Below are 25,345 nucleotides of genomic sequence, written 5' to 3'. Positions count from 1 at the left end.
GAATGTTCTTGATAGACGCGAGATTAAGATTGGTAGAGGAGACAAATTGCCGCCAATAATGTTTTGGTTCGGAAAAGAGACCTCACACTTATAGAGCTATGTTTAGTTACTCGTATATTGTAAATTATAATTTCAAACAAATATAACGAAAACGTACCAATTTCATAATTTTGTTCTGCATTTGAATCGAATGATAGAGTGGAAAACTATTGTCATCTTGTTCTGTTGTTCCTCGCCACTAAGTTACACGAAGCTGCGCAAAGAAAGAAAATAGACCTAATTATAAAGGCTCTAAATTATATAAATATATTTTCCCTAAAACGAAAATTAAAAGAATAAAAATCGAGGATCTATCATTCGTGTTTAGAATTCTCGTCGGAGTTTTTTTTCTGACGAGCAACCGGATGTAAAGTTAGAGCACATGACAACTTCCCGTCCACACGTGTGTCGTGATGTGAAGTTGGTCATTTTTAGTTAATCTACTAAATCTCTGAATATCTTATACACATTTTGTGTAGATTTTCCTCACAATATTTGGAAATGGCTGACATAGTACAACAACGGTTAGAGGACAAGATACCAGCGCTTGAACAGCTGGAAAGAGTCGGTTTGTTCACGAATAAAGAAGTCAAGTGAGTACCACAGTAAACACACTAACAGAAATGAGCGGTTTTTTGAAACACAGTTTCCTCAAACAAGACTTTTGTTTCAGGTCCATGGTGAAAAGATTTACTGCTCTGGAATACAAGCTGCACCGTGCAATTCAGAGTAAAGATGACTTTATTACGTACATACAGGTCTGTATTAACAAAAACATTTTTGTGATATACAAAAATCACCAGTATACATATTAGTTATCTATATTATGACGTTACAAAAAGCCCATCTAACAAGCTGCAAGGTCCAAATATCACATATATAATTGAATGTTTTGATTTTTGCTCCCCATCAGTATGAAATAAATGTCCTAGAGCTCATCAAGAAGAGGAGGGCGGTGAGTAGAGCTTTGGTTTCGTTCAATTGTAAAATTTATTTTTTTAGTATGTTAATAAATATTAATGTTATCTTAAACAAGGGGTTCTCAAATCAGGCCCTTGAGGTCCACTTTCCTGCAAGATTTAAGTTTCCTACCTTAATCAAACACATCTGAACAATCTTCCCAAGACCTTCAGATTAGTAGAATGTTACAGTAAAATTAGTTTGATCAAGTTTGGGCCTAAACTCTACACAGTGGACAGTGGACCTTGAGAGCCTAAAGTTCAGAATGCCTGTACTTTAACTGAACTGTACTGTTGTGTTTACAGAGAATTGGTTACCATTTTAAACGTGAAGAAATTGAGTATCCCATCATACATCGAATAAACAATGTTTTCAGAAGGGCTACCACAAAATGGCAGGTTGGTCAATATGAAACTATAACGTCTCATTGGGTGCTCTAAAGTGTGAAGTGATTTCAAATGTATTTTGATTCAAATTAATGGTTTTCCTGTAGGAAGATGTGCAGCTCTGGCTTTCTCAGGTTGCCTTCAATAAGAAATGGGTATGTTATTTTGTTGACTTTTTTTGTTAACAAATCCATGTTAAAGGGGTATGATAATGTTAATGATATTAGGTTCTTAATCTTGTTCCTCCTATCTTTCAACCAGGGCACAAAGACTCAGCTCAGCAAGGTTTTGTCATCTATGCTTGCTATCCATCCAGACAAACCAGGTAAACTTTTAATGGATTTATTTTCATTGCAATAGGCAATATTACTCGGACTGCTCTAAGCAGTCCCTCCATGATTTTGCCATGTTGCGATCGCAACTATTAAAGCAACTTCAAAAAATTTCCATGAATTCAGTGCAACTAGCAATTTTGACCAATCACCGCAACTTTGACCAATTATTTGCGGCCTCCTGAGCAGTCTGAGCACCATGCACTGAAGCTCACTCTCGTGGCACAGTTCGGCACACACACAAAAATACCGGCAGTTCAATGGGGGATGCGTATATAATGTGTAATGTGTGTGTGTGTATAATAATAATAATTAATTACATTTATATAGCGCTTTTCTAGGCACTCAAGCACTTTACTTAAGCCCCGTTTCCACCGCAGGAACTTTACCCAGGAACTTTGGGTGGTATTTCGTGTGTTTAGACCGCAGGAACCAGGGTATAAATGAAGTTCCGGGTAAATATTTCCCCCTCCAAACGGCCCTGCTCGCGAGGTAGTACTTTTTCAAAGTTCAGGAACTTTCGAGGGCGTGACTTGGGCGCTGAACATGCTGATTGGTTTAGATCAAGCAGCATTTTATTTCAACGGGCATTTTTAAAAGTCTTGCAAGGTTCAGTCTCGTTCAGTAAATATCAGTCTTGCGCTCTGTCTGATGGCGCGCGCCACGTTCGTCTCAGCCATCTCACGTGCAATGTCCGTAATAGCTGATAATAATATACATTGTCATTTTAAATCTAGCTTCACGAGCTTTCTGAATATGCTGCATGCTGCTGAATCTGCATATTAGTGCTCTTTTCTGTCGTTGTTAACTCCCTCGTAAACCTATACATAACCAGCAAAAGCTGAGCAGCTTGAATCTCTTCCATACTCGTTATTAATTTTTTTTCACCATGTAAACGACCTGACCGATTACTTTTAAGTGTGCGTCCTTACATGACGTGACAGCGCGCGCCGCGCTCATGTTGACAAGAGAGGAAAGTTCATTTTTCTGAGGGGTAAACTTTTTATTTCGTAAGTTATGAAGATAATGTTGGAATAATGACACAATTGGTATATTGCCCCAGGCAGTTTTTACTTTAACTGCGCCTGACAGAACTTTTTTTTTTCTGAGATGATTATTACACTTTACAACAAATAAATAGCTATAAATAATACTGTAGTCCTGGTGGCCGTCAAGAGTTGCTATGGCTACAGTTAACACACTCCAGCTGCTGGAGAAAACAGCAGCGACATTTTTGATGCGGCAGACAAACTGCATGTGACAAAATGATTGCGATTGAAAGTCATCACATGTCAACACCAGATCGGTTTAGATAACGTCTCATGTAAATAGTCCATCTTTCAATCGGTACACACAAAAATGATTACTGCAGTAGGCTAAGACATGTCCTTCACTGACTAGAGGAACAGTCGCGCGCAGTCCTATCACCGGACTAATTTGCCTAATCTTCTCGGAACTTTAGATCGCGTTCGAAACGCAGACAGTTGCAGGTCTGGGGGGAAGAAACGTTCCTGTAAATAAGTTCCTGGTACAAATTGTTCCGGGTAATTTTGTTGGAAACGGGGCTATAGAAGGGGGACTCTCCTCAACCACCACCAATGCGCAGCATCAACTTGGATGATGCGACGGCAGCAATATTGCACCAGAACGCTCTCCACACACCAGCTGATTGGTGGAGAGACAGAGTGAAGAAGCCAATCAGGATATATATATATATATATATATATATATATATATATATATATATATATATATATATATATATATATATATATATATATATATATATATATATATATATATATATATGCTTTAAACATAAAGATATAAAACTAATTTTTTGTGAAGAATCAACAACAAGTGGGACATTATCGTGAAGTGGAATGAAATTTATTGGTTATTTCAAACGTTTTTAACAAATAAAAAACTGAAAAATTGGGCGTGCAAGATTATTCGGCCCCCTTAAGTTAATACTTTGTAGCGCCAGCTTTTGCTGCGATTACAGCTGTTAGTCGCTTGCGGTATGTCTCTATCAGTTTTGCACATCGAGAGATTTTTGCCCATTCCTCCTTGCAGAACAGCTCGAGCTCAGTGAGGTAGGATGGAGAGCGTTTGTGAACAGCAGTTTTCAGTTCTTTCCACAGATTCTCGATTGGATTCAGATCTGGACTTTGACTTGGCCATTCTAACACCTGGATATGTTTATTTTTGAACCATTCCATTGTAGATTTTGCTTTGTTTTGGATCATTGTCTTGTTGGAAGACAAATCTCTGTCCCAGTCTCAGGTCTTTTGCAGACTCCATCAGGTTTTCTTCCAGAATGGTCCTGTATTTGGCTCCATCCATCTTCCCATCAATTTTAACCATCTTCACTGTCCCTGCTGAAGAAAAGCAGGCCCAAACCATGATGCTGCCACCACCATGTTTGACAGTGGGGATGGTGTGTTCAGGGTGATGAGCTTTTACGCCAAACATAACGTTTTGCATTGTTGCCAAAAAGTTCAATTTTGGTTTCATCTGACCAGAGCACCTTCTTCCACATGTTTGGTGCGTCTCCCAGGTGGCTTGTGGCAAACTTTAAACAACACTTTTTATGGATGTCTTTAAGAAATGGCTTTCTTCTTGTCACTCTTCCATAAAGGCCAGATTTGTGCAGTATACGACTGATTGTTGTCCTATGGACAGAGTCTCCCACCTCAGCTGTAGATCTCTGCAGTTCATCCAGAGTGATCATGGGCCTCTTGGCTGCATTTCTGATCAGTCTTCTCCTTGTATGAGCTGAAAGTTTAGAGGGACGGCCAGGTCTTGGTACATTTGCAGTGGTCTGATACTCCTTCCATTTCAATATTATCGCTTGCACAGTCCTCCTTTGGGATGTTTAAAGCTTGGGAAATCTTTTTGTATCCAAATCCGGCTTTAAACTTCTCTACAACAGTATCTCGGACCTGCCTGGTGTTCCTTGTTCTTCTTGATGCTCTCTGCGCTTTAAACGGACCTCCTGAGACTATCACAGTGCAGGTGCATTTATACGGAGACTTGATTACACACAGGTGGATTATATTTATCATCATTAGTCATTTAGTTCAACATTGGATCATTCAGAGATCCTCACTGAACTTCTGGAGAGAGTTTGCTGCACTGAAAGTAAAGGGGACGAATAATTTTGCACGCCCAATTTTTCAGTTTTTGATTTGTTAAAAAAGTTTGAAGTATCCAATAAATTTCATTCCACTTCATAATTGTGTCCCACTTGTTGTTGATTCTTCACAAAAAATACAGTTTTATATCTTTATGTTTGAAGCCTGAAATGTGGCAAAAGGTCGCACAGTTCAAGGGGGCCGAATACTTTCGCAAGGCACTGTGTGTGTATGTATGTGTATATACACACACACACATACATATATATACACATACATACATGCATACACAGTGCCTTACGAAAGTATTCGGCCCCCTTGAACTTTGCGACCTTTTGCCACATTTCAGGCTTCAAACATAGATATAAAACTGTCATTTTTTGTATGAATCAACAACAAGTGGGACACAATCATGAAGTGGAATGAAATTTATTGGATACTTCAAACTTTTTTAGCAAATCAAAAATACAGGTCCTTCTCAAAAATTAGCATATGTGATAAAAGTTCATTATTTTCCATAATGTAATATCAAAAATGTAACTTTCATATATTTTAAATTCATTGCACATCAGCTGAAATATTTCAAGTCTTTTATTGTTTTAATACTGACTTTCTTTTGTATTAAAACACTTTTCTTTTTTTGGTCGGATGAAATATGCTAGTTTTTTGAGATTTTGGGATTTCATGAGCTGTATGCTAAAATCATCAGTATTAAAACAATAAAAGACCTGAAATATTTCAGTTGGTGTGCAAAGAATCTAAAATATATGAAAGTTTAATTTTTATCATTACATTATGGAAAATAATGAACTTTATCACAATATGCTAATTTTTAGGGAAGGGTGTGTGTGTGTGTGTGTGTGTGTGTGTGTGTATATGTATATGTGTATATATGTTAGCATCTTCATTTAATATTTGTTTTATTATTTTATTAACTAATTGTTAACTCAAGTAATTTAACGTAAAGGGCTATAATTAATAATGAAATATAGTAAATGTAAAAAATAAATAAAGAGGTTAACTTAAACAAATGTTTTTATAAATCAGTGTCGGCTGCAGACATATCTCCATACATCTCTGCTTTCGATTATTATATAATCAGACATTGTTTTCGATTAAACTTTTCTGTTTATAATGGACATTTCAATTTTTGCAGGTACAGATCTTGATAAAGCTTAGTTTGTTCTATTTTGCTGTGTCTTTAAATCGTTTGTTTTGCCTTTTTATAAGGTTACTAAAGGTTAGTTTTGTTCTCCTTATGATTCAAATAAATGTGGGTGTTTCATGCTAGCAGCTAGGCAAGCATTATAATGTGTGTTACAATGAGTGTTTTCTGTGGGACATGGTAAGTCCCTTTGGGGTGAACTTTGCTTTTTCACTTTTTCACCTATAAAATAAAAAAGATATTAAAAACACAATAAAGAACAGGAAAAAGCATATGAGCACTTTAAAACATCGCAACTTTCATCACAACTTTTAAGAAAAGTGGAGGCAAAATCAGGCATTTTAGGCCGCAAACAATCACAAAAAAGGCCCGCGAAATCCTGGAGGGACTGTCTAAGGAACTATATTTATATATGTATGTGAGAGTGTCAAGTAAAGTTATACATATTCATTTACTTTAGAGGTATATACAAATAGATGTACAGAAATAGTTATTTCCTAATTCTTTCAGCTCTGTGGATAATGGCTGCTAAGTGTGAGATGGAGGACAGGAACTCTTCAGAGAGCGCTCGACATCTCTTCCTCCGTGCCTTGCGTTTTCATCCTGAGAATAAGAAAGTCTATCAGGAGGTGAGCAGACACTAGCATCTCTTTGAATTAGCCTGGAAAGCTAAAACATTCAGTTATAAAGGTCCACACTGATGTTCATACAATAAAACAGTATTATTTTTGTGTGCGCAGTATTTTCGAATGGAGCTCATGCATGCTGAGAAATTGAGGAAACAGCAGCAACAGTTGGAACAAGCTAAAATAGATTTGGTGGGTTAATAGGTGAAGATATGAGCCCTTCGGCAAAATGCTTCTTTTTTTAAAGCAATAAAACCTTTATTTTCTCAATATAGGGGGATTATGAATTTTCTCCAGAAATCTTAAGTGGAAAACTTGCTGAGGTGGTATACAGAGATGCTGCTCAAAAAATTAAAGGTCAGATACATTTCCACAGAGCTGTTCAACTCAGCTGTTTTAGGTTGTATTAGTTGAGTACTGTAAGCTTATCTGTCTTGTCTCATCAGGGGCTGAATTCATCTTGTCCCTGCTACAGATCGCTGCCATCTTTGACTTCACAAAGGAGCTACAGGACACCATCCTGGCAGAGTAGAGTCTTCTCCCCTTTTGCTTGCTATTTACATAGTTTTATTAATTTCCTTATTTTATTTCTTATAGTTTTTACATTATCATCTTAATTAGAGTTTGACTGATTTAAAATGTTTTCTGACTAATCAGCAACAATTAATGATATTGGAATTATTGTAAATACAGAAAAACATACAAAAAAACATACCATTATTTGCAAAATCCATTTACAGAAAGTTCTTTAAATCAGAAAAGGTGATGTTTGAATACTGTTTGATTCCAGTCTACAGAGTCAGTATAATGATGACTGCCTGATGTGGGATTTCATGGCTAAGCGTGAGCTGGATGCTGCTGGGGCCCCAGAGCTCCAGTCTGCAAAAGGAAGAGCTTCCGATACAGACCGCAGAGAAGATCGCTGCTGTGCCGTTTATGAGGAGGCTCTAAAGAGCCTTAATACAGGTATCATGATGTAACATTTACTTCAGACACATTCAATGTTTGCAAATTAAAATATTAAATGGTTTGTTCATCCAAAATTTAAAATTCTGTCATTTTAATTACTCACCCTAATGTCGTTCCAAACACATGAGACCATTGTTCTTTTTCGGAACACAAATTAAGATTTTTCTGATGAAATCCAAGAGCTCTCTGACCCCTCCATAGACAGCAAATTAATTAACACTTTTTTTAAAGCCCTGAAAGGTAGTAAATACAGTTAATATTGTCCATGTGACACCAGTGGTCCAACCTTAATTTTATGAAGGTACGAGAATAATTGTTGAATAGGCAAACAAAAATCTCTTCTCGTCTGTGCCCATCTCCTACGCCGTTGTCGTAGTGTAAAACAGCTCAGCTTTCTAATTCTACAACATAACGGTGACTCACCATTGGCTAGCTACCGCGTCAGCATCACATACATTTGCATATAAAAAGTATTCTTGTCTCTCCATAAAATTAAGGTTAAACCACTGTAGTCATATGTAATATTTTAATGATGTCTTTTCTACCTTTCTGGACTTTCTGGGTTTGGAATAACATGTGGGTGAGTAATTAATGACAGCCTTTTCATTTTGGTAATACTACACCGCTTTTTCATATTAAACTGTTATTCCCTTAACTAAAACGAGTTGATACATACCTCTCTCGTCTGAGTGCGTGCACTTAATCTCTCTGACGTGCGGTGACGATCTGATAGCATTTAGTTTAGCCCGCTAAGCCCAGTTCATTCACTATGGTACCAGAGATCAAGTTAGAAGTTACAAACACCTCCACGTTTTCCTATTTAAATACTTACACGAATAGTTGAACGATCAAGTATAATGACATAAAATAAAACGTGGCGCTTTTCTAAGCGGATTAAAAAGGAGGAACTATAATGTATGGCGGAATAGCACTTCTGAGAGTACCTTGACTCGCCGCAATAAAAAGTCCCGGCTGAAACATCCTCCCTCACATCTGTGGAGATGTGTGGGAGGATTTTTCAGTGGGACTTTTTACTCCGCCGAGTAGAAGTACTCTCAGAAGTGCTATTCCGCCATACTAAGCTAAATGCTATCAGATTGTCACCATGTGTCGATTAACTGTGGGCGGGGCTTGTGCTGGGGGCGGGGCGCCTCTGTCATGGAGATATGAAACTATTTTTAGACTGTTACGAAAATGTATACTGACAAAAACATGAGATGTCTATGCAAATTTGAACATCTGACTATAAAAAAATAACTGCTAGATTATGATGCATAAATGTCTTTGAAAATGAAACAAAATAATCATCTCGAATAATAGTCAATGATATCGATCGGGCATTGTATTTGAGCTGAAACTGTGAATACACCACCCCGCAGAGCTTTGCTAGAGAATTAATAAACTGCATCGATCGCATCCTATATGAGATTAATCAGATATATGCCTATTAGAATTTAAATCTGCCCAAAAGGATGCAAATGCGCACATGAACTTGGCCATGTTACTGTTTTACAGGCTTGAAAACGAAACTCATTTTGAATGCGCTCAACATATAGCGTTGTTGTGTATTACAACAACGCTAATACACGGGCAACGAAACCACAGAAACCACCGATAATTTACAACACTATAATTGTATCCTTATTATAATTTTATGTAGCCTACATGCAGTGTTGTGCAAGTTACTTCCAAACTGTAATATATTATAGATTACTTATTACTGCTATTTAAAAGTAATTCTTTACATTACAATATTACTGTCTCAGAATTGTAATGCGTTACATTACTCCTGTATTACTTTTGAGTTACTTTCACCAAAAAAACTACAGAAGTAGCTCTTAACATTCTAAAATGTAGGCTACCAGAGAGCATTTTACATCCAGTAGAAGGAAATATGATGAAGCATAATGACTGGGCTATTCAGGCTAACAATAGAGACAAAAAGTGAAAGCAAAGTGAAAGCTGCAAGAAATCCTGACAGACAGAATTACAAACGAAGCGTTACTGAAAATGTACCGAGTAAAATATTACTGAAAATTCATTAGTAATGTCTTACACTACTGCGTTACAGCAAAAAGTAATAAGTTACTGTAATGTATTACTTTTGTAATGCGTTACTCCCAACACTGCCTACATGACAGATTGGCGCTGCACATAATTTTATTTTTCGTTATCAAAGTGAGTAGCCTACAGCATCATTGCGTGTTTTCAAATCTATGAGAAACAACTTTAAAACAGATGTACTGTTAAAAAATGAGTAACACTGCTGCATTTTTAATATCATCAATGATTTTGAAATAGAAATAGCCTATCTAAAAATAATATGACCGTCTCCAATAACCCAGAGTCGATAATGTCGGGCTGTTCGCATTTGAGCTGAAGCTGAAGAGAATAAACACTAGCCGAAATAACGGCAGTGCTTTGCTAGCTGGTTATTAAACTCAACCAAATGCCGTCCTATATGAGATTAATCAGATATAGACAACATATAATCAAGTATTAAATCTACACTGTGTAACTTTTTTAGTTTATTCTTAGCTAAAAACACTTAGTTCTTTCAAAAATATATGTGCTCAATAATGTATATTTACTACTTTCAAGTAATAAAGTATTCTCATAAGTTTATAATATGCCATTGAAAATGCATATGGGTGAGGGGTTCGAATGCTGGTCGCCATGTTGCTCCTCCATCTTGAAAGTACATTAGCCAAAGAGGGACATACCCATAAATTCAAGCTTCGCCTATCGCGTTTTAACACTCGATGGCACTGTGTCGAATGTGAAGAGGGGGATTGCCATGTTAATCTTGGACTAAATCGGCCACCGTAGGAGTTAAAACGAAATCTGAATTGAGAGGAACAGAAACTAATATTCACTGTATGATCATATATAGGGTTGGGCCGGTTCTAACTTGGAACCGTTTTAAAAATAACGATGCCATTGGAATTGTTTAGAAAATTTGTATTCAGTTCCGATCATCGGTTCCAAGCGCGCAGGTTTTGGTTTCCATGGCCACCTGATTTCTGGTGCGTGCGCGCCCGCTTGTTCTTTTAGCCATGGGGCACGGGGCTCTCTGGAGTATGGATTTATTTCACTTTAAAAAAGCCTGGGTCAGCACAGTGCAACTAGTGTTGTCAAAAATATCGATACTGAAATATCTGAAAATATACAATAGCCTACTCAGTTTCTACAGTATCGATCCCAGCTGCGCTCTCCTCTCCTTCTCTGACCGTCAGCGAGTTGACACGTACCGCATATTCTCACTCAGCCCGGTTAACCCTCTGAACACGGCTTAAAAGCTTTATCATATAAAGTGATCTCTTCAGAAGAAATTTTTTATGACGGACAAACCATTTTTTTTATATAAAAAATATCTAATTGACAGTATGCAGCGTTTTCCTCCCCGTGGAATCGAAAATAGCATTGAATATCGATGTGATATGTTCTGACTCCACCCCTCAAAGAACTGGAATCGAAAGTAAGAATCGGAATCAGAATCGTTCAAATCAAAACGATGCCCAACCCTAATCATATACCTTTTAACCGCTAGATGGGGGAAAATATCACACAGTGTAGCTTTAAACAAGTAATCTTATGACTTGCATCTGTGGAAAAGGACGCGGATGCGCCGATGAACTTGACCACGCTCTGACTCTCGTTGTGGATTTCCTTTAACAGCAGACCCACAGGGAACTAAAGCATGGAGAATACTGCATTCTATTACAATCGTGTTCTCGTTGTAATGCTGTGTATGTGACAGATTGGCGCCGCACATCTTGCACTGTATTTCATGATCATTCACAGTGCTTCACTGCGTGGTTCAGTTTCACTTTATTTTGTGGTCTGGAAGGCGTTCTGTCTTATGCTATCAGACCTTGATAGCAGATTGGTGTCAGACCTCAGTTACCGTCCAAAATGATGCAATAACCAATCCGAGAAATATACAAATATATATTTTTAAAGTCAGGCCAATCATCGTTTTCATGATCGATCGTCACGTTCAAGTACTCGACCACTGTTGCCCATCCCTAGATGAGAGAGGTATGTATCAACCTGTTTTAGTTAAGGGAATAACAGTTTAATATGAAAAAGCGGTGAAATATCCCTTTAAGTTAAGATTAATTGGTGGAATATGAGTGGATTCTTACGGATCTAACTGCACATAATTTGCTTACTGATGTGCAGTTTTGTTTTTGTAGAGGCCATGTGGACATGCTATGCCACGTTCTGTCTTGAGAGATACAAGAGGAAGACAAACATCCCTGAACTCAAGGAAAAGGTTATACACATGGGTTTTTATGAACACTTTACACTTTTTTTTTTACTATGGTCATAGTATGATGGATTTTATTGTTTGCAAAGTTTAATGTATTATGTTTAACCAGATTTAGAAAAGACATTTACAACATAAACATGAACTCATTCCCCCTTTACAGGCAAAAGGCACATAAAGAACTTTAACAATTGGGTTTATCAGGCTAAACGGTAACCAATAGTATAACCCATAATTCTTAATTTGTGCATTCACGTGTCTCGGAAAATGGTCCCAGAGTTTCCGTTCTTTAGCCTGACAAGCCAGACCCACATCAAGATGTTTGGTCTGGAAACTCGCCATTGACAGGGCTCAATCTGATGGGTGGAATAAACGGTTGTCTTTCTCACTCCCTCTGCATGCAATAGGATTTCGCTAAAACCAACCAGAATAACGAAGGTGAAGCTAGCTGATAGATTAAACTTTTGCCTTATCCGGTTTGCAAAACTAAAAACATCTTACCTTTTTAAGGCTACGTCTACACTAATCCGGATAAATTAAAAAAACTGAGTTTTCGTCTAAAAACGCTTCGCGTCCACACAATCATTTTCAATCGTTTTCCAAAAAATGTTAATCTACACTGAAACGTCTGAAAACGCTTACATCCCGTACTGCGCATAAGCAAATCCAAGATGCTTTGACTTGTCATTTCCGCTACTTGTTTATTTACTCTTTGAAATTTTGCTGCAATTTTAAAATGGGCCGACAGTGAGGTGTTGTTGCTTCGAGTAACACATGAATATAAAGTGTGAATTGGTCAAATGACTGCATCACGGCTAAAAATGCGTCATCGTATTAAAAAGCCTCCGTTTTCACAGTCCACACTACGAAGCGAAGACGTTTTCAAATTTATCCGCTTTGGAGAGCGTTTTCAAAACGATACGTTTTCATTGACTTAAAACGCTGTCTCAGTGTGGACGGAGAGCCAAAACGGAGAGAAAATTATAAATTTTCAAAAGAAAACGTATTAGTGTGGACATGGCCTAAGAATGACTTCAGTGCCGTTCTTTTCTCAGAGAAAAGCCTTCCAGAGTCGAGGTCAAAGCTGATTCGACCGCCGACGCCGTTCACTAGCTTCTGTGTTTACTAGTAGCATGCAAGCGCAACTCTGCCATCATTGTTAAGCCCCGCCCATATATTTATATATATAATATAATATTATACATTGAGGAAAATAAGTATTTGAACACCCTGCTATTTTGCAAGTTCTCCAACTTGGAAATCATGGAGGGGTCTGAAATTGTCATCGTAGGTGCATGACCACTGTGAGAGATATAATCTAAAAAAAAAAAATCCAAAAATCAAAATGTATGATTTTTTTAACTATTTATTTGGATGACACAGCTGCAAATAAGTATTTGAACACCTGAGAAAATCATGTTAATGTTAATATTTGGTATAGTAGCCTTTGTTTGCAATTATAGAGGTCAAAAGTTTCCTGTAATTTTTCACCAGGGTTGCACACACTGCAGGAGGGATTTTGGCCCACTCCTCCACACAGATCTTCTCTAGATCAGTCAGGTTTCTGGCCTGTCGCTGAAAAACACAGAGTTTGAGCTCCCTCCAAAGATTCTCTATTGGGTTTAGGTTTGGAGCATAGACTGTAAAAAAAATATGGACATTTTGTCCGTGACGTCACCCATAGGATTCCGATAAGCCATTCTGAAGCTTAAAGTGGAGGCGAGCTGGGCGTTGACATCTTGCGAGCGAATCATCGAATCAGAAGATGGGCAAAAAGGCGGGATGTGGGCGGAGCTGAGGTGACGCAATAACTATAGACGGCGGATAAATGGCTATCCACCTGTAACCACGCCCTTAATTATGCAGAACTTTAAGGCTTTATATAACGTAAACGAATGAGTTATAAAAAAATTCACCCCCCTCACAGTTGTCATGAAGAGCAAAATTAGCCTTATAGGCCAAAACCAAAATTTGTATCAGGCTGTAAACATGTTTTTTTTTTCTGCGGTAAAGTTGAGAATTTTAACATGGGGCTCAATGAGATTCTGCTCCCTTCTGGAGCCTGATTTCTTGAACATGATTTCTGTCCTATTTTCCACCGGCTGTGAGGTGAAGACCACATGTCCAAAGATACTGCGCTCAAACTTGGCGTCATCAAACTACGCCTTTGTTTTGAATAGGCGCCCTCTAGTGGACGGAAAGTTGCATAGTGCACCTTTAAGTTATCAAAGATATAAATATATATAAATTAGGGCTGTCAAAGTTAACGCAAATTCATTTTAACGGCACTAAATTTATTAACACGCGTTAACGCAGCACACATTTTCGGTTTGATCCGTAGTTGGAGAAATCGGGATAAGCCATAGACGTAAAGGATGCAGCAGCAAACACTAAAAGGGAAAGAAAATGGTTATCATTAATATTCTAAACCAAAAGTGCAGTTATTGCTTATAAGCTATCATATTTTCTGTTTAACCATAGACACCAGGTCGAAAGAAAAGTCTGTTTACATTGAGCACATTCTCTGCAGTCCAAGCGCAATGTGCAAAAACACTGAAGCTCACTCTCGCTCATGTCTCAGGTAAATCATTGACACCACTTACAGTACTGTTATATTGAACTAAATGCATTACAATAGGCTAAAACGAATGCACAGTTTACTCTTCTGAACAAGAACACTCCAAGGGCCAACGGGCCACACTATATTCCTACTAGTGGAATATGGACCTCCTCTGGGCATGGTGTGGTACTGGTGCGCTCTCAGGTCCGCATGAGAGCTTTCACATTACCAGTTTTTCATACGAACTGTACCCTGTTCTGAACTAAACTGCCAGTAATACTACTTTTATTTATATTCTTAAAATGAGAGAAATCCCTGCTTATTCTGAATTTTTAAGCTAGGCTTAAGAGACATGAACAAGTTCTTTGATAAACATCTATGAACATCTATGGGTATATCTAGTCTTCATGCTGTTTTATTGATTATTATTGAATACGTATTATATGGTTTCACTAATAATAAACATACATTTGCATAAAGCATGCATATTTGTCCATGTACCCATTATGATTAGATAATTAAAATTTAAATTTATTTTTGTATGGTACTTGGAGTTTTCTGTTGTTACTGTACTAGCATCTTGCGTTATCTAGACAATGCTGTCTCTCTCAAAAACAATTTAAAGGGGGGGTGACATGCTGTTTCATGCATACTGAGTTTTTTACACTGTTAAAGACTTGATTTCCCATCCTAAACATGGACAAAGTTTCAAACACTAAGTTGGACGTTTGATGGAGTATTTCTGTCAAAAATACTCCTTCCGGTTTCTCACAAGTTTCGGAGAGTTTTTTTCGAGTATGGATCGGCTTGACGTCGACAGAGCGGAAGGTCTTTGTATGGGCCATACGGGCTCTTCTCCCTGAAGGGTGCGCGCGCACGCTCGTGACTGAGGCGAAAGAGCAAATGCACGCCCTTAAACACTGCTCTCAGGTGCAGATCCACTTATCCGTGCAACACTTCTGTCGTGCCGCGCTCCTCTTTATTCCTATGGGTGACGTCAAGCGGCTTTAACCATCCACATAGCATTCCAGGAAGGCAGCGCTGCATTTGAACCGATTTGAACGCAAAAATGACTAGAAGCATCACAACATCACGCTTCAGTCGTGTCGCAAGTGGATCTCCACGGTCACTGCGGTCACAGGACCTCACGAAATCAACAAGAAGTGTGTTTTTGACGGAGCGGTCCCAGCGATATAGGTTCACGGTCGTGCAAACTGCTTCAAATGTCTATGTTGTTGGCTATCGTCGCGTAAACATCAGTAAACAACACAATCGTGTATAGTTAATTTATCAATGGAGCTTGCAATGTATGGTGTCTGTTTAAATGGTTTAAAAACATTTGTTTAACTGACTATGTCAGTTTGTTTATTGTAAAAACACTCAAACATAAACCTAGGCTAGGGGACGTTCTCACAAAGCGTGCTTCTTCATTCAAATGCGCTAACGTTACTCCATAATTTTTTTTATATACTATCTGACGTGCAAACCGTTTCACTTGCTACTGCTAAGGTTTAGTCGCATACAATAGTCCATAAACCAAATCATGTCATCATATACCACCAGTAAACCCACACAAATGTTGACAGGCCACCAAATACAGTACATACCACAGAGACGGACGTCCTGCTGCTGCTGTTTCTCCTGTTCAATTTATTTCATCCTCTGGATCTGATTCTGGATCATATATGTATTAGTTGAATCTGATTGATAGCCATGGTTTATTAGGGTAACGTTTTCTTTTCCACGCATGACGATGTCACAGCTTTCAGAAGCTCTCGTGCAGTAGCTCCGCGCTCAGCATTCTTTAGCTCCGCCCACACGATACGCCTCCAGCCGCTCGTTTTTTCCGGAAAGACTCGGTACAGCCTATCTTTTTTTTTTGTAATATATAATAAAACTAAACACTTTTCGGAGATATGAAGGATGCATTACTACTCTATAGGTACTCAAGATTGACGTGAGATTGAGTGTTTGATGATTCGGCTCTGTCAGTTCTGCCTGACAATGAACATGTTTGGACAGATGCAAATGTTGGGGGTACATATTAATGATCCCCAATGATTGTGTTACGGTTTGCCTTATGTTGAGAATCAATTATTTTTCCGTCGTGTTTTTCATGCACAAGATTTACATATGAAGGAGGAGGCATTGGTAGCATGGATGCCAGCTGAACTTAGCCCCACCCACAACATTTTTAGGTCAGGCAGTTCGGTCTGGCCTCAATCCATAGAGGAGTAATTATCTCCGAACAGAAACTGTTTGGAACCAATGAAATCATCAACCATCAAGGGCGGGCTTTAGATAATGACGGACAGATGATAAACAGTAGCGTAATCATGCACGTCATCAAAGGCGCTTGGATTATATTTGTTCGAATCGAATGCAGACAGGGTTGCCAAGTTTTTACAATAAAATCCACCAATTACTAGCCCTAAATAATAGCTTCTCGGGGGGTTCTCCGGGGGAGAAATGGTGTTTGGGGGGTTAAATGTGTTGGCAAAGTTGCCTGCTAAAATTCACACTCATGGGTCTATATATCACATAATAGTCGCTTCAACCCACAGACATAGAAAACAACCTGCGGAGAAAAAAATGTGGACTTGGCAACACAGTGCAGTTGAACTAACTATTTGACAATGCGTCGCTTCTTTGATCTGATTGGTTGTAGGTCTATCCAATTGATGGCTTTCCTGGTTCGATTGAAACACGCCCCATAATCACAGCCCAATGGAGCAGTCTCATATTCTGACTAGAATTGAGTATGACCACGTCAGGCTAAGGCAATGGTGTTTGAGACTCACAGTATGTGATGGCCATGTACTGAACTCTTATTATTCACCATCAGGTTAATTACATTTTTTATTCTAGGGAACCTTTAATAATCTTATCCATGATAACTTTTTTTTTGCCCGAGTCCCTTTACGATTTTTTTCCACCGGCTGTGGTGAAGATGAAAAACTAGATATTGTGCCTGCCTTTTAATAGCCATGCTGTGATCAAATTGTATGTTGACAACTTTATAATGCACCAACAACCAGTTAGTAATCAAAAACAATATTTTAGAAATGTGTTATTGGTCTCCTAATATTAACCTTCTTTTTGCGTTCTTAGACACTTAGACTTTCTTGGTATTTGTTGGTTTGTTTTTCTTGGTATTTGTTGGTTTGTTTTCTGGTTAAGTGCTAAACTTATGTTCTACTTTTCAGAGAAAGGAACGATTACTCCAAGTCTTACAGAATGCCCATGGTGTTAAGCTTTTGCAAGAGACTTTCTACAAAAACTGGGTAATGTATACTTAACATTGGCATCTCACTGAAATGCCTTCACCTTACATGCCTTATGTAGCAGTCAGTAAAAATGTTGCTGTTGTAAGTAATATAGGCCACTTCCATCCCCTCAAAAACAGCTACAGGTCCTGCTGTCATCAGGGGATACAGTATCGGCTACCCAGATCGCCGTCGCAGCCACTCAGCGCTTCAGCCAGTCAGTTGAGATGTGGAGCTTCAGCCTCCAGACATTGGTCCATCTGGAGAGCGCAGAGGCGGGACTTCTATTCCAGGAAGCCCTGAAACACGTGAATCCCAAGGTAGCATTTGTGCCACAGCTGCTTCTATGTGGGACATCTGCCTGCAGCAGATTTGCCCTAATTAGTCCATTGGTTAATAAATTAACTTCTCCTTTTTCTTTTTCTTTTTTAATGATAATTGGATAACAATGATAGTTACTTTTACCCATCTGGAATTCATCCAAAATTCAGGGTTCGTACGGTTGATTAAAATCCTTGAAAGTGCTTGAATTTTGATGTTGTGTTTTCAAGGTTTGAAAAGTGCTTGAATTTTGGATAAAGTGCTTAAAAATGCTTGAAATTGTAATTATTTTCTTTACAACAAATACCTATCGCACTAAGTAGTTTGTTTATTAAATGTAGGAATAAAATGTCGGAGAGCCCCACGAAGTGCCTCTTGTAAAGTCTGCAAAAACACGTGCAGCTTTTCACTATGGGCGAGTCTGCTCTTTCGAGTCACATGAAAAGTACGTCATAGACTTTCAAGTAAGCTAACTTAAGTAATTTACTGTAGCCGCCTATTTGTTTAACTTGCACTATTAACTGCTAGCTAGGACTTTGCAATAGTGACAGAGTACTTATATGTATAATGTGATAATGTAAAATTAGCATGTCTGTTATGGCATGTTCATTTGTGGAATAGGCAGTGAACGTAGCCACAAATCCGCAAATTAAAACCTACGTACAAACGTTAGCTCAGTGCATAAAAATAGTGTCAGGTGGTCATACAAGTAACTTAGTGCTGACAAAAATATATGCATCGATTATGAAATATCCGAAACGATACCTCCTCTTTACACCTGTTGCTCTCCTCTCCGGCCGACAGGTTAACCCTCTGAACACTACCGTGCCGACGCGTTCTGCTGAATTTTTCTTTATGACAGTGTGTAAGTGTGTGATCGATCTGGATTTCGCACGGGATTGCACATAATTCTACAAATTCCCACAGATTTCGCGCTCATATTTAAAGTGCGGACATACCGTAATAAAGCCGACCTCTGACATACAAGTAAATAAAAAAATAGCTCCTTTTCCCAGCTTATTAATGGTCAAATACACACAAAAATGTCACAATGTTCTTCTGGGTGTGTATTAACGTAAATACAGTCGTAAACAGTTCAGAAGAATGAGTAACAGGAACAGTGTTTTGATTCCACACTTGCGTCTGGTCTTAAAGGGGCAGCAGTTATTCAAACTACAAAAAGTCAAAAGATCTCTTGCTGCTATTTACTGATTAACTTGTGTAACTTCAACAGATTAATATTTAATGTTTACAATGAAAATCCAATGTTTTTTTAAATTTGATAACTTGTTTATTTTTTTAATTCAGTGTCTCACCTGATTACAGTTAGACCTAGGCCTACCTGATCTATTTGTGCTATTGTTTTTGCTTATTTGTTCTTATTTTATTACTGTTTTCTCTTCTTTTTACCGTTTGAAGTCAAGCTTTCTTGTGCTCCATGTAAGCTACTGCAACCCAATTACCCCATAGTAGAACATGCACTGTAAGCTAAGCATTTTTTTGAGATAATTGTAATGGTAATTGATCAATGTTTATGAAAAAAAGCTTAAGCTTTATCATATAAAGTGATCTCTTCAGAAGAAATATTTGATTGCCTAGACTTTTAATCGACATACACACACAAAAAAGAAATTAATTAAAAATAGAAAAGGTCAATGAGCTGAATCTTATTGACTGTCTACCTCAAAGAAGAATGTTTGCATTTTTAAAATTCAGTAAATTAATTTAAAGTTAAGTGAACCTGTTGTTTTTACAATTACCCCAAAGGCAGGTTAGATATTAAGCAAAGTCTACTTAGACAGAGATACATTTAAAAGAAATAAAACTTGTGATTTGGTTAAATATCTGATCCTTCTGCTATACGAAACACAATTTTGGCTGTTTATAGCATTATTATATTTTGTAATGTGATGATAACACTAAATAATAATTTTGACAATGTATTGGTATGTAATTTACAGCCATGTTAGGTGCTGGAAAAATCTTTAAAATGGACCTTGAAAGTGCTTGAAAAGTGCTTGAATTTGACCTTTGAAAAAGTGTACGAAAATTACATAAATTGCTTTTAAGGCATACTTTTGATCAGTTAATCCATTCCCTGGGAATTTAACTGTTAAGGTGGGCATACACAGTGCAATTTTTGCTGTCGTACGAATTCGCAGATGATTTTTTTTTTTTCTTGGGAGAAATCGCGTGGACATCGTGGATGCTTGTATTGTCGTGGCTCGCAGCGTGTTAGAGAAAATGCGAAACGAGCCGAACATGTTAAGAGCACCTTACGATAATTTTTAAAGGGGTGGTTGCATGCGACTTCACTCTTTTAACTTTAATTAGTGTGTAATGTTTCTGCTTGAGCATAAACAGTATCTGCAAAGTTTTGTAGTGTTTTATAATTATGGCAGTTTATTGCCTACAAAAACGGTCGGTTTGGACTACAACGAGCTGCTTCCCTGGTTTGTGACATCATAAACCCTTACTATTAACATATACACTGCCCCAGATGTGACTTCTGCCCGTAATGGTAAGGGGCGTGAAGTTTCTGGACAACCTGTGCTTGGCACTTCAGCCAATAAAAATACAGTAAACTACATTTGGCCATCTAACCAATCTAATACCATTGCGTTTTTTTTAGGGGTAGGCTTCATAGAAGCAGGAAGCAAACGAGTCGTTCAAAGGACAGTGGAGTGGAATAAAGGTCAAATATAAGAAAAATACGCCATTTCAAAAAAAAAATTTGTATTAAGACATGTTATACTGCACCCCATAAACACAAGCAAGCCTAGAAAAAAACCACGGAACAACCCCTTTAAGCATGTTTTAAAAATGTAGGGAGTCGGCCCGATTTTCACCAGCGTATCGCTGTCCCATATTGCCAAATCATGCACAACCACGTCACATAGGCTTGATCTATGAGTATTATAGCTCAGTGGCTCTCTCTCGCCGTCTCTCTCCCTCTGGGTGTTTCGGTTGAAAGGAATGGCTACTGTTCCTGACTGCACCCATATTTTTATTTTTTATCTGAAGCTATCAGCAGCATTGAAAGCTCCGGTCTCTTTGTTTAAAGCGAAAGCTTGTGTGATCACCGCCAGCTCGCCATGCAGTGCAGTCGTGTTGTGTACCAGCTGATTTGATGCGATGATCAAATGAACTGACTGGTAGCGTCTGCAGTATCTCATGACCTCCCGAGTGTCCGAATTTGCACAGTGTACGTTCGCCTTTAAACTTGGTGTCACTAGCACATGCTCTACAGTTTGAGCTACAGGAATGCCTATAGTCAAGCGATAAGAGTCATCCTCTGCTAGGATAACTCGGGTTTGCAAATTAATTTGTCCTCAGCGCTCTTTCATCATCCAGCTAGTGAGTATTAGCTGTGTGTGCAGGATTATGAAGCCTTTAGTTACATAACCCCACAAAGAGGCTGTTATCCAACCACATGGGAACATAGTGATATCAGCATGCACAATTACCTGGTTTCTTTTTCATTCCTTCATGTCTTGGTGTTTTTGTTCCAACAATTTTTGGTTATATCACTATTGCAGAATTAGGTTTAATAGAGGTTTAAATGGGAAAAGTAGTGAGGGAACTCATCTCTATTGGGAAATTTATAGTAATGATATATGGTAGAGGTCCAAAAGCCTTGTAGCAGTAGTACTTAATTTCAATAATTATATTATCAGCCAGTTGCTGTATGTAAGTTTTTCACTTTACTAAAACATAAAAATTCCATAAAAAGTTTGGAGATATTTAGGAAACATGCTAAATTCACCTACTTGTTTCTCAGAAATCCAATGCTACAGCCAGTTATTCTATTTTGAAATAGACATTCCGACACGTAACGCACATTTGATTTGTGCGAAACCGCACGTTGCCAGTTTACCTAATAGTATTTCAACACCCGAGGGGAAAACTATCTCCAATATTTTGAAATTGGACTTGTACCTATTTCGACCACTAGATGTCAATTCTACATACCGCCCCTTTAAATGAAAGCAAGGGATATTTTTTCAATGGGGCAGTGTCACAAATTTCAGACTGGTAAACCGAATTTTACAGGTTTGATTATCAATGCTGGAAGGAAATGACTGGTGCCCTTTAGAAAAATGTGCCCACTCCCCTTGGTGTGCATTTACTACTCATTATGTGTGTGCACTAACTATTGGATGGGTTAATTGCAGAGGACAAATTCAGAGTATACCCATACTCGACCTTCAAATTCCACTTTCACTGCAGCCATACAATTATTTACAATATATCCCTTACAATATTCAAAAAGTATCTAAAAACTCTTCTGTAAGCACTTCTGCAGACTATTCTAGACAATGTTTAAAACTTTATTGTTAGTACTACTTGTTATCCCCTCATTAAGATTGCTTTAGTTTTTCATTTGTAAGTCACTTTTGGGTATCTGCTAAAGGTATATCTAATAATCATTGTATATTATGTTCTACAGGAAAGTTTGCCATTATGGCAGCTGCAGGCAGATTGGAGCATGACCTCACAGACACCAGAGGAAGCTGAGACCTTTTTTAAGGTGGGATAAGACAAAAAAATGTTTAATCTAAAACTATATAAGATGTATATAAAGGCATTCTGATCATTTCTGAATTTTTAATAGTCCTGGTTACATGTTGAATTTGTTGTAATGCAATATATAGTATTAATATATCAAATGTAATTACATTGTTCCTTGTTCTGTACTTGCAGAAAGGCCTTCTGTCCCCAGTACCTGCAGTGTCATCTGCCATGAAGGAAAACTACCTTGAATGGTCATACAAAACTGGTAGTTACAAAAGGGCTAAAAAAACATTCACAAGGTAAACATTAAATACTTTAATGTGCTTTAAGGGTCTATCTTTTTGTATAAAAAGACCCTAAAAAGCTGTGTAAAAATGCTTATAATTTGCTGTTTTAATGGAATTTTTAAATTTAATTTATTTTAATCAGAATTTTAACTATTGCTATTTTATATTTACATACCATTTTTTATTATTAATTTACCTAATATTATACAAAGAAGCAACTTACAAATGAGGAACACATGCAAAGTCCTGAACATTTTTTTTTCCAGGTTTAATTAAAATTTCCATTCTAAACGTTCAGAGCAGTTTAAGACTTTTGGAATTCACTGTATACCTACAAATTAGAAATTAGCCGAAATAACAGAAATTTGAAAACAACCCCATCTTTTACTCCTTGGGTTTCAGCTTACATGAACACAGACCCTTCACTAAGGCATTCTTCCTGAAGATGATTAGGATTGAGAAGGAGCAGGTAAAAGTGATTCAGTGACTGGTGTCTAATAATATCTATTAACCAACAGATATGTATATAAGCACTGATGTATATTATTCTCTCAGGAGACACCAAAGATGAGTAACCTGAGAGATTATTATGAGCGAGCACTGCGTGAGTTTGGCTCCTCAGATGAAGGTGAGTGTGATTCAGTGCTTTTTAGCCTTTGAAGAGGCAACTCTCTTTCATACTTTAGTATATTACTAAGCAACAAAAAAACTATTTTATGTTTTAGATCTGTGGATGGACTACATCAAGGAAGAGTTAGGAAGGCATGGAAACCCAGAGAACTGTGGGAAGCTCCACTGGAGGGCTGTTAAAACCCTAGAGGGTGAAAGTGTTGAGCGTTTTACCACCAAGTACACACTGCTGCAGACTGGGAACATTTTAAAACCAGCATAAATCTTTAACTTGTTGCTCTGTATTGTTCTTATTTGGACACAAAATGACCAATGTTCCCATTTGAAAAGCTTAATTCTCATGTTGCAGTTAGTTAAAGAAAACAGTGAAGTTCCATTTATCTTTTTGAAACATGCTGGCATTTGCTCTTTCCTGTTGTTCCAGAAATAAACATTTTATTGTGACATTATTGTTTTAAATGTTAAATAAATTCTTTGTATTTTGGCGGATCCTATCTTACACCAGCACACCAAATAAAACAAAAGTTATATACAAAAAACAGTGATGAAATGTAGCTTGTAGGTAGCATCAATTCAAAAACCTCTTGACATTATCTTCATTATAAAGCTAGACATTCATTTTGCTATTACAGAGCAAGTATAAAATTTGAATGAGCCTCAAGTACCTCTTAAGAGGGGGAGAATGTGAAATGTATAAAACAATGGCAGTGCATTAACTGATTTCACATCTGAACTAACAAAAAGTAAAAACTCCTTAAGCATGGGCTGCTTGAGTAGTAGACAGATGCAATTATCAAGTTAATTACATCAACCTTTCTTTAGTGATTAAGGACACTTCAAGTTGTGAAATCAAGTTTAATTGATGTCACTGATTTTTACTAATAACTTGCCATGAATTTGAGAAATAATATGTGAGATATTATAGGTCAGGAAAATGACGTTATTCTTTGCCATTGGCAAAATTTGAATGTGTTTAAAAGTAAGCTAGACACAAAAGCTGATGCCATTGAAGATAGCAGCAAACAGGTTGAAAAGCCTGCTAATCCAGTGGTTGTTTAGTGTTTGCTCAGCTTTCACCAAGCTTGTCAATGAACTATGGTCAGGTAGCATCTCTGAATCCTTGCCTCTATGGTAGCCATGAACAACCTATAAAATCCATAATGGGAGTCCAAGGTGGAAGCCTATTTTTTAATTTAAAAAAAACATGCTTGGTTTGGATTACTCTAAATTGCCCCAACTGATGAAGCAGCTATATTTGAACAAGTTAGAAAGAGTTACTAAAGTTTAGTAAGTTAATAAATGGGTAAAAATGAGTCATGTTAAAATCCCTTTAAGGTGAACAGAACATGGTTTGAGACCAACATGGAATTCTTTCTGACTTCACAATTGTAGTCTCGAGTCAGTGCTTCCTTAGCAGAATGTAGGTGAAGAGAGCCACAAGTGCAGCCGACAGCAGGCCAATGACACACTGGTGGATGGTTATAACACTCTCCAGTGAGTGAATGCGCTCTTCCATGGCACTGGTGTGGATATAGTCATAGATTGAGGCCCCGATGCTCCACACCGCCCAAACTGCATCCACCAGCGCCTTCATTGTGGGAGACACCATTGAGTGTCACTGCCCCAGAGTGTGGGATCCTCACGGCAGACCTCACCCCGTCCACCCCCCTAAGGGAGAAAGAGAAAGACAAAAAAAATGAAATGGTACAGCATGCCACAAGCCTGAAGAGCAAAGAGTACAAAATACAGTAAAAGCTAGACCACTGTTTTTATTATTATTATTTTAGAAAAACGCTTGGGTGCAAGGTAAAATGAAAACATACTCAAACATTTTTTCCAAACATACATTTAATGTTGTATGTGTTATATGTAGCCTATC

The 25,345-nt window shown here is 37.8% G+C and overlaps 1 protein-coding gene across 1 annotated transcript; it reads left to right on the top strand.

The window, feature by feature from the left end:
* The first annotated feature begins 193 nt into the window (after positions 1 to 193).
* utp6 (UTP6 small subunit processome component) lies at positions 194 to 23,910 on the top strand. The gene is made up of 19 exons (XM_067459478.1): positions 194 to 632; positions 713 to 797; positions 953 to 994; positions 1,305 to 1,397; positions 1,493 to 1,540; positions 1,647 to 1,710; positions 6,530 to 6,648; positions 6,760 to 6,837; positions 6,921 to 7,002; positions 7,092 to 7,173; positions 7,436 to 7,611; positions 11,814 to 11,893; positions 17,654 to 17,731; positions 17,854 to 18,033; positions 22,485 to 22,565; positions 22,739 to 22,848; positions 23,239 to 23,305; positions 23,392 to 23,464; positions 23,562 to 23,910. Exons 1-19 carry the CDS (start codon positions 541 to 543, stop codon positions 23,726 to 23,728), a joined length of 1,797 nt encoding a protein of 598 aa, XP_067315579.1. The 5' UTR covers positions 194 to 540; the 3' UTR covers positions 23,729 to 23,910.
* Positions 23,911 to 25,345: the final 1,435 nt, after the last annotated feature.

This window comes from Pseudorasbora parva, chromosome 12 (genome assembly GCF_024679245.1).
Source record: "Pseudorasbora parva isolate DD20220531a chromosome 12, ASM2467924v1, whole genome shotgun sequence".
Lineage (NCBI taxonomy): Eukaryota > Metazoa > Chordata > Actinopteri > Cypriniformes > Gobionidae > Pseudorasbora > Pseudorasbora parva.
The sequence above is the reverse complement of the archived record's forward strand: the minus strand, read 5'-3'. Positions and strand labels throughout refer to the sequence as shown.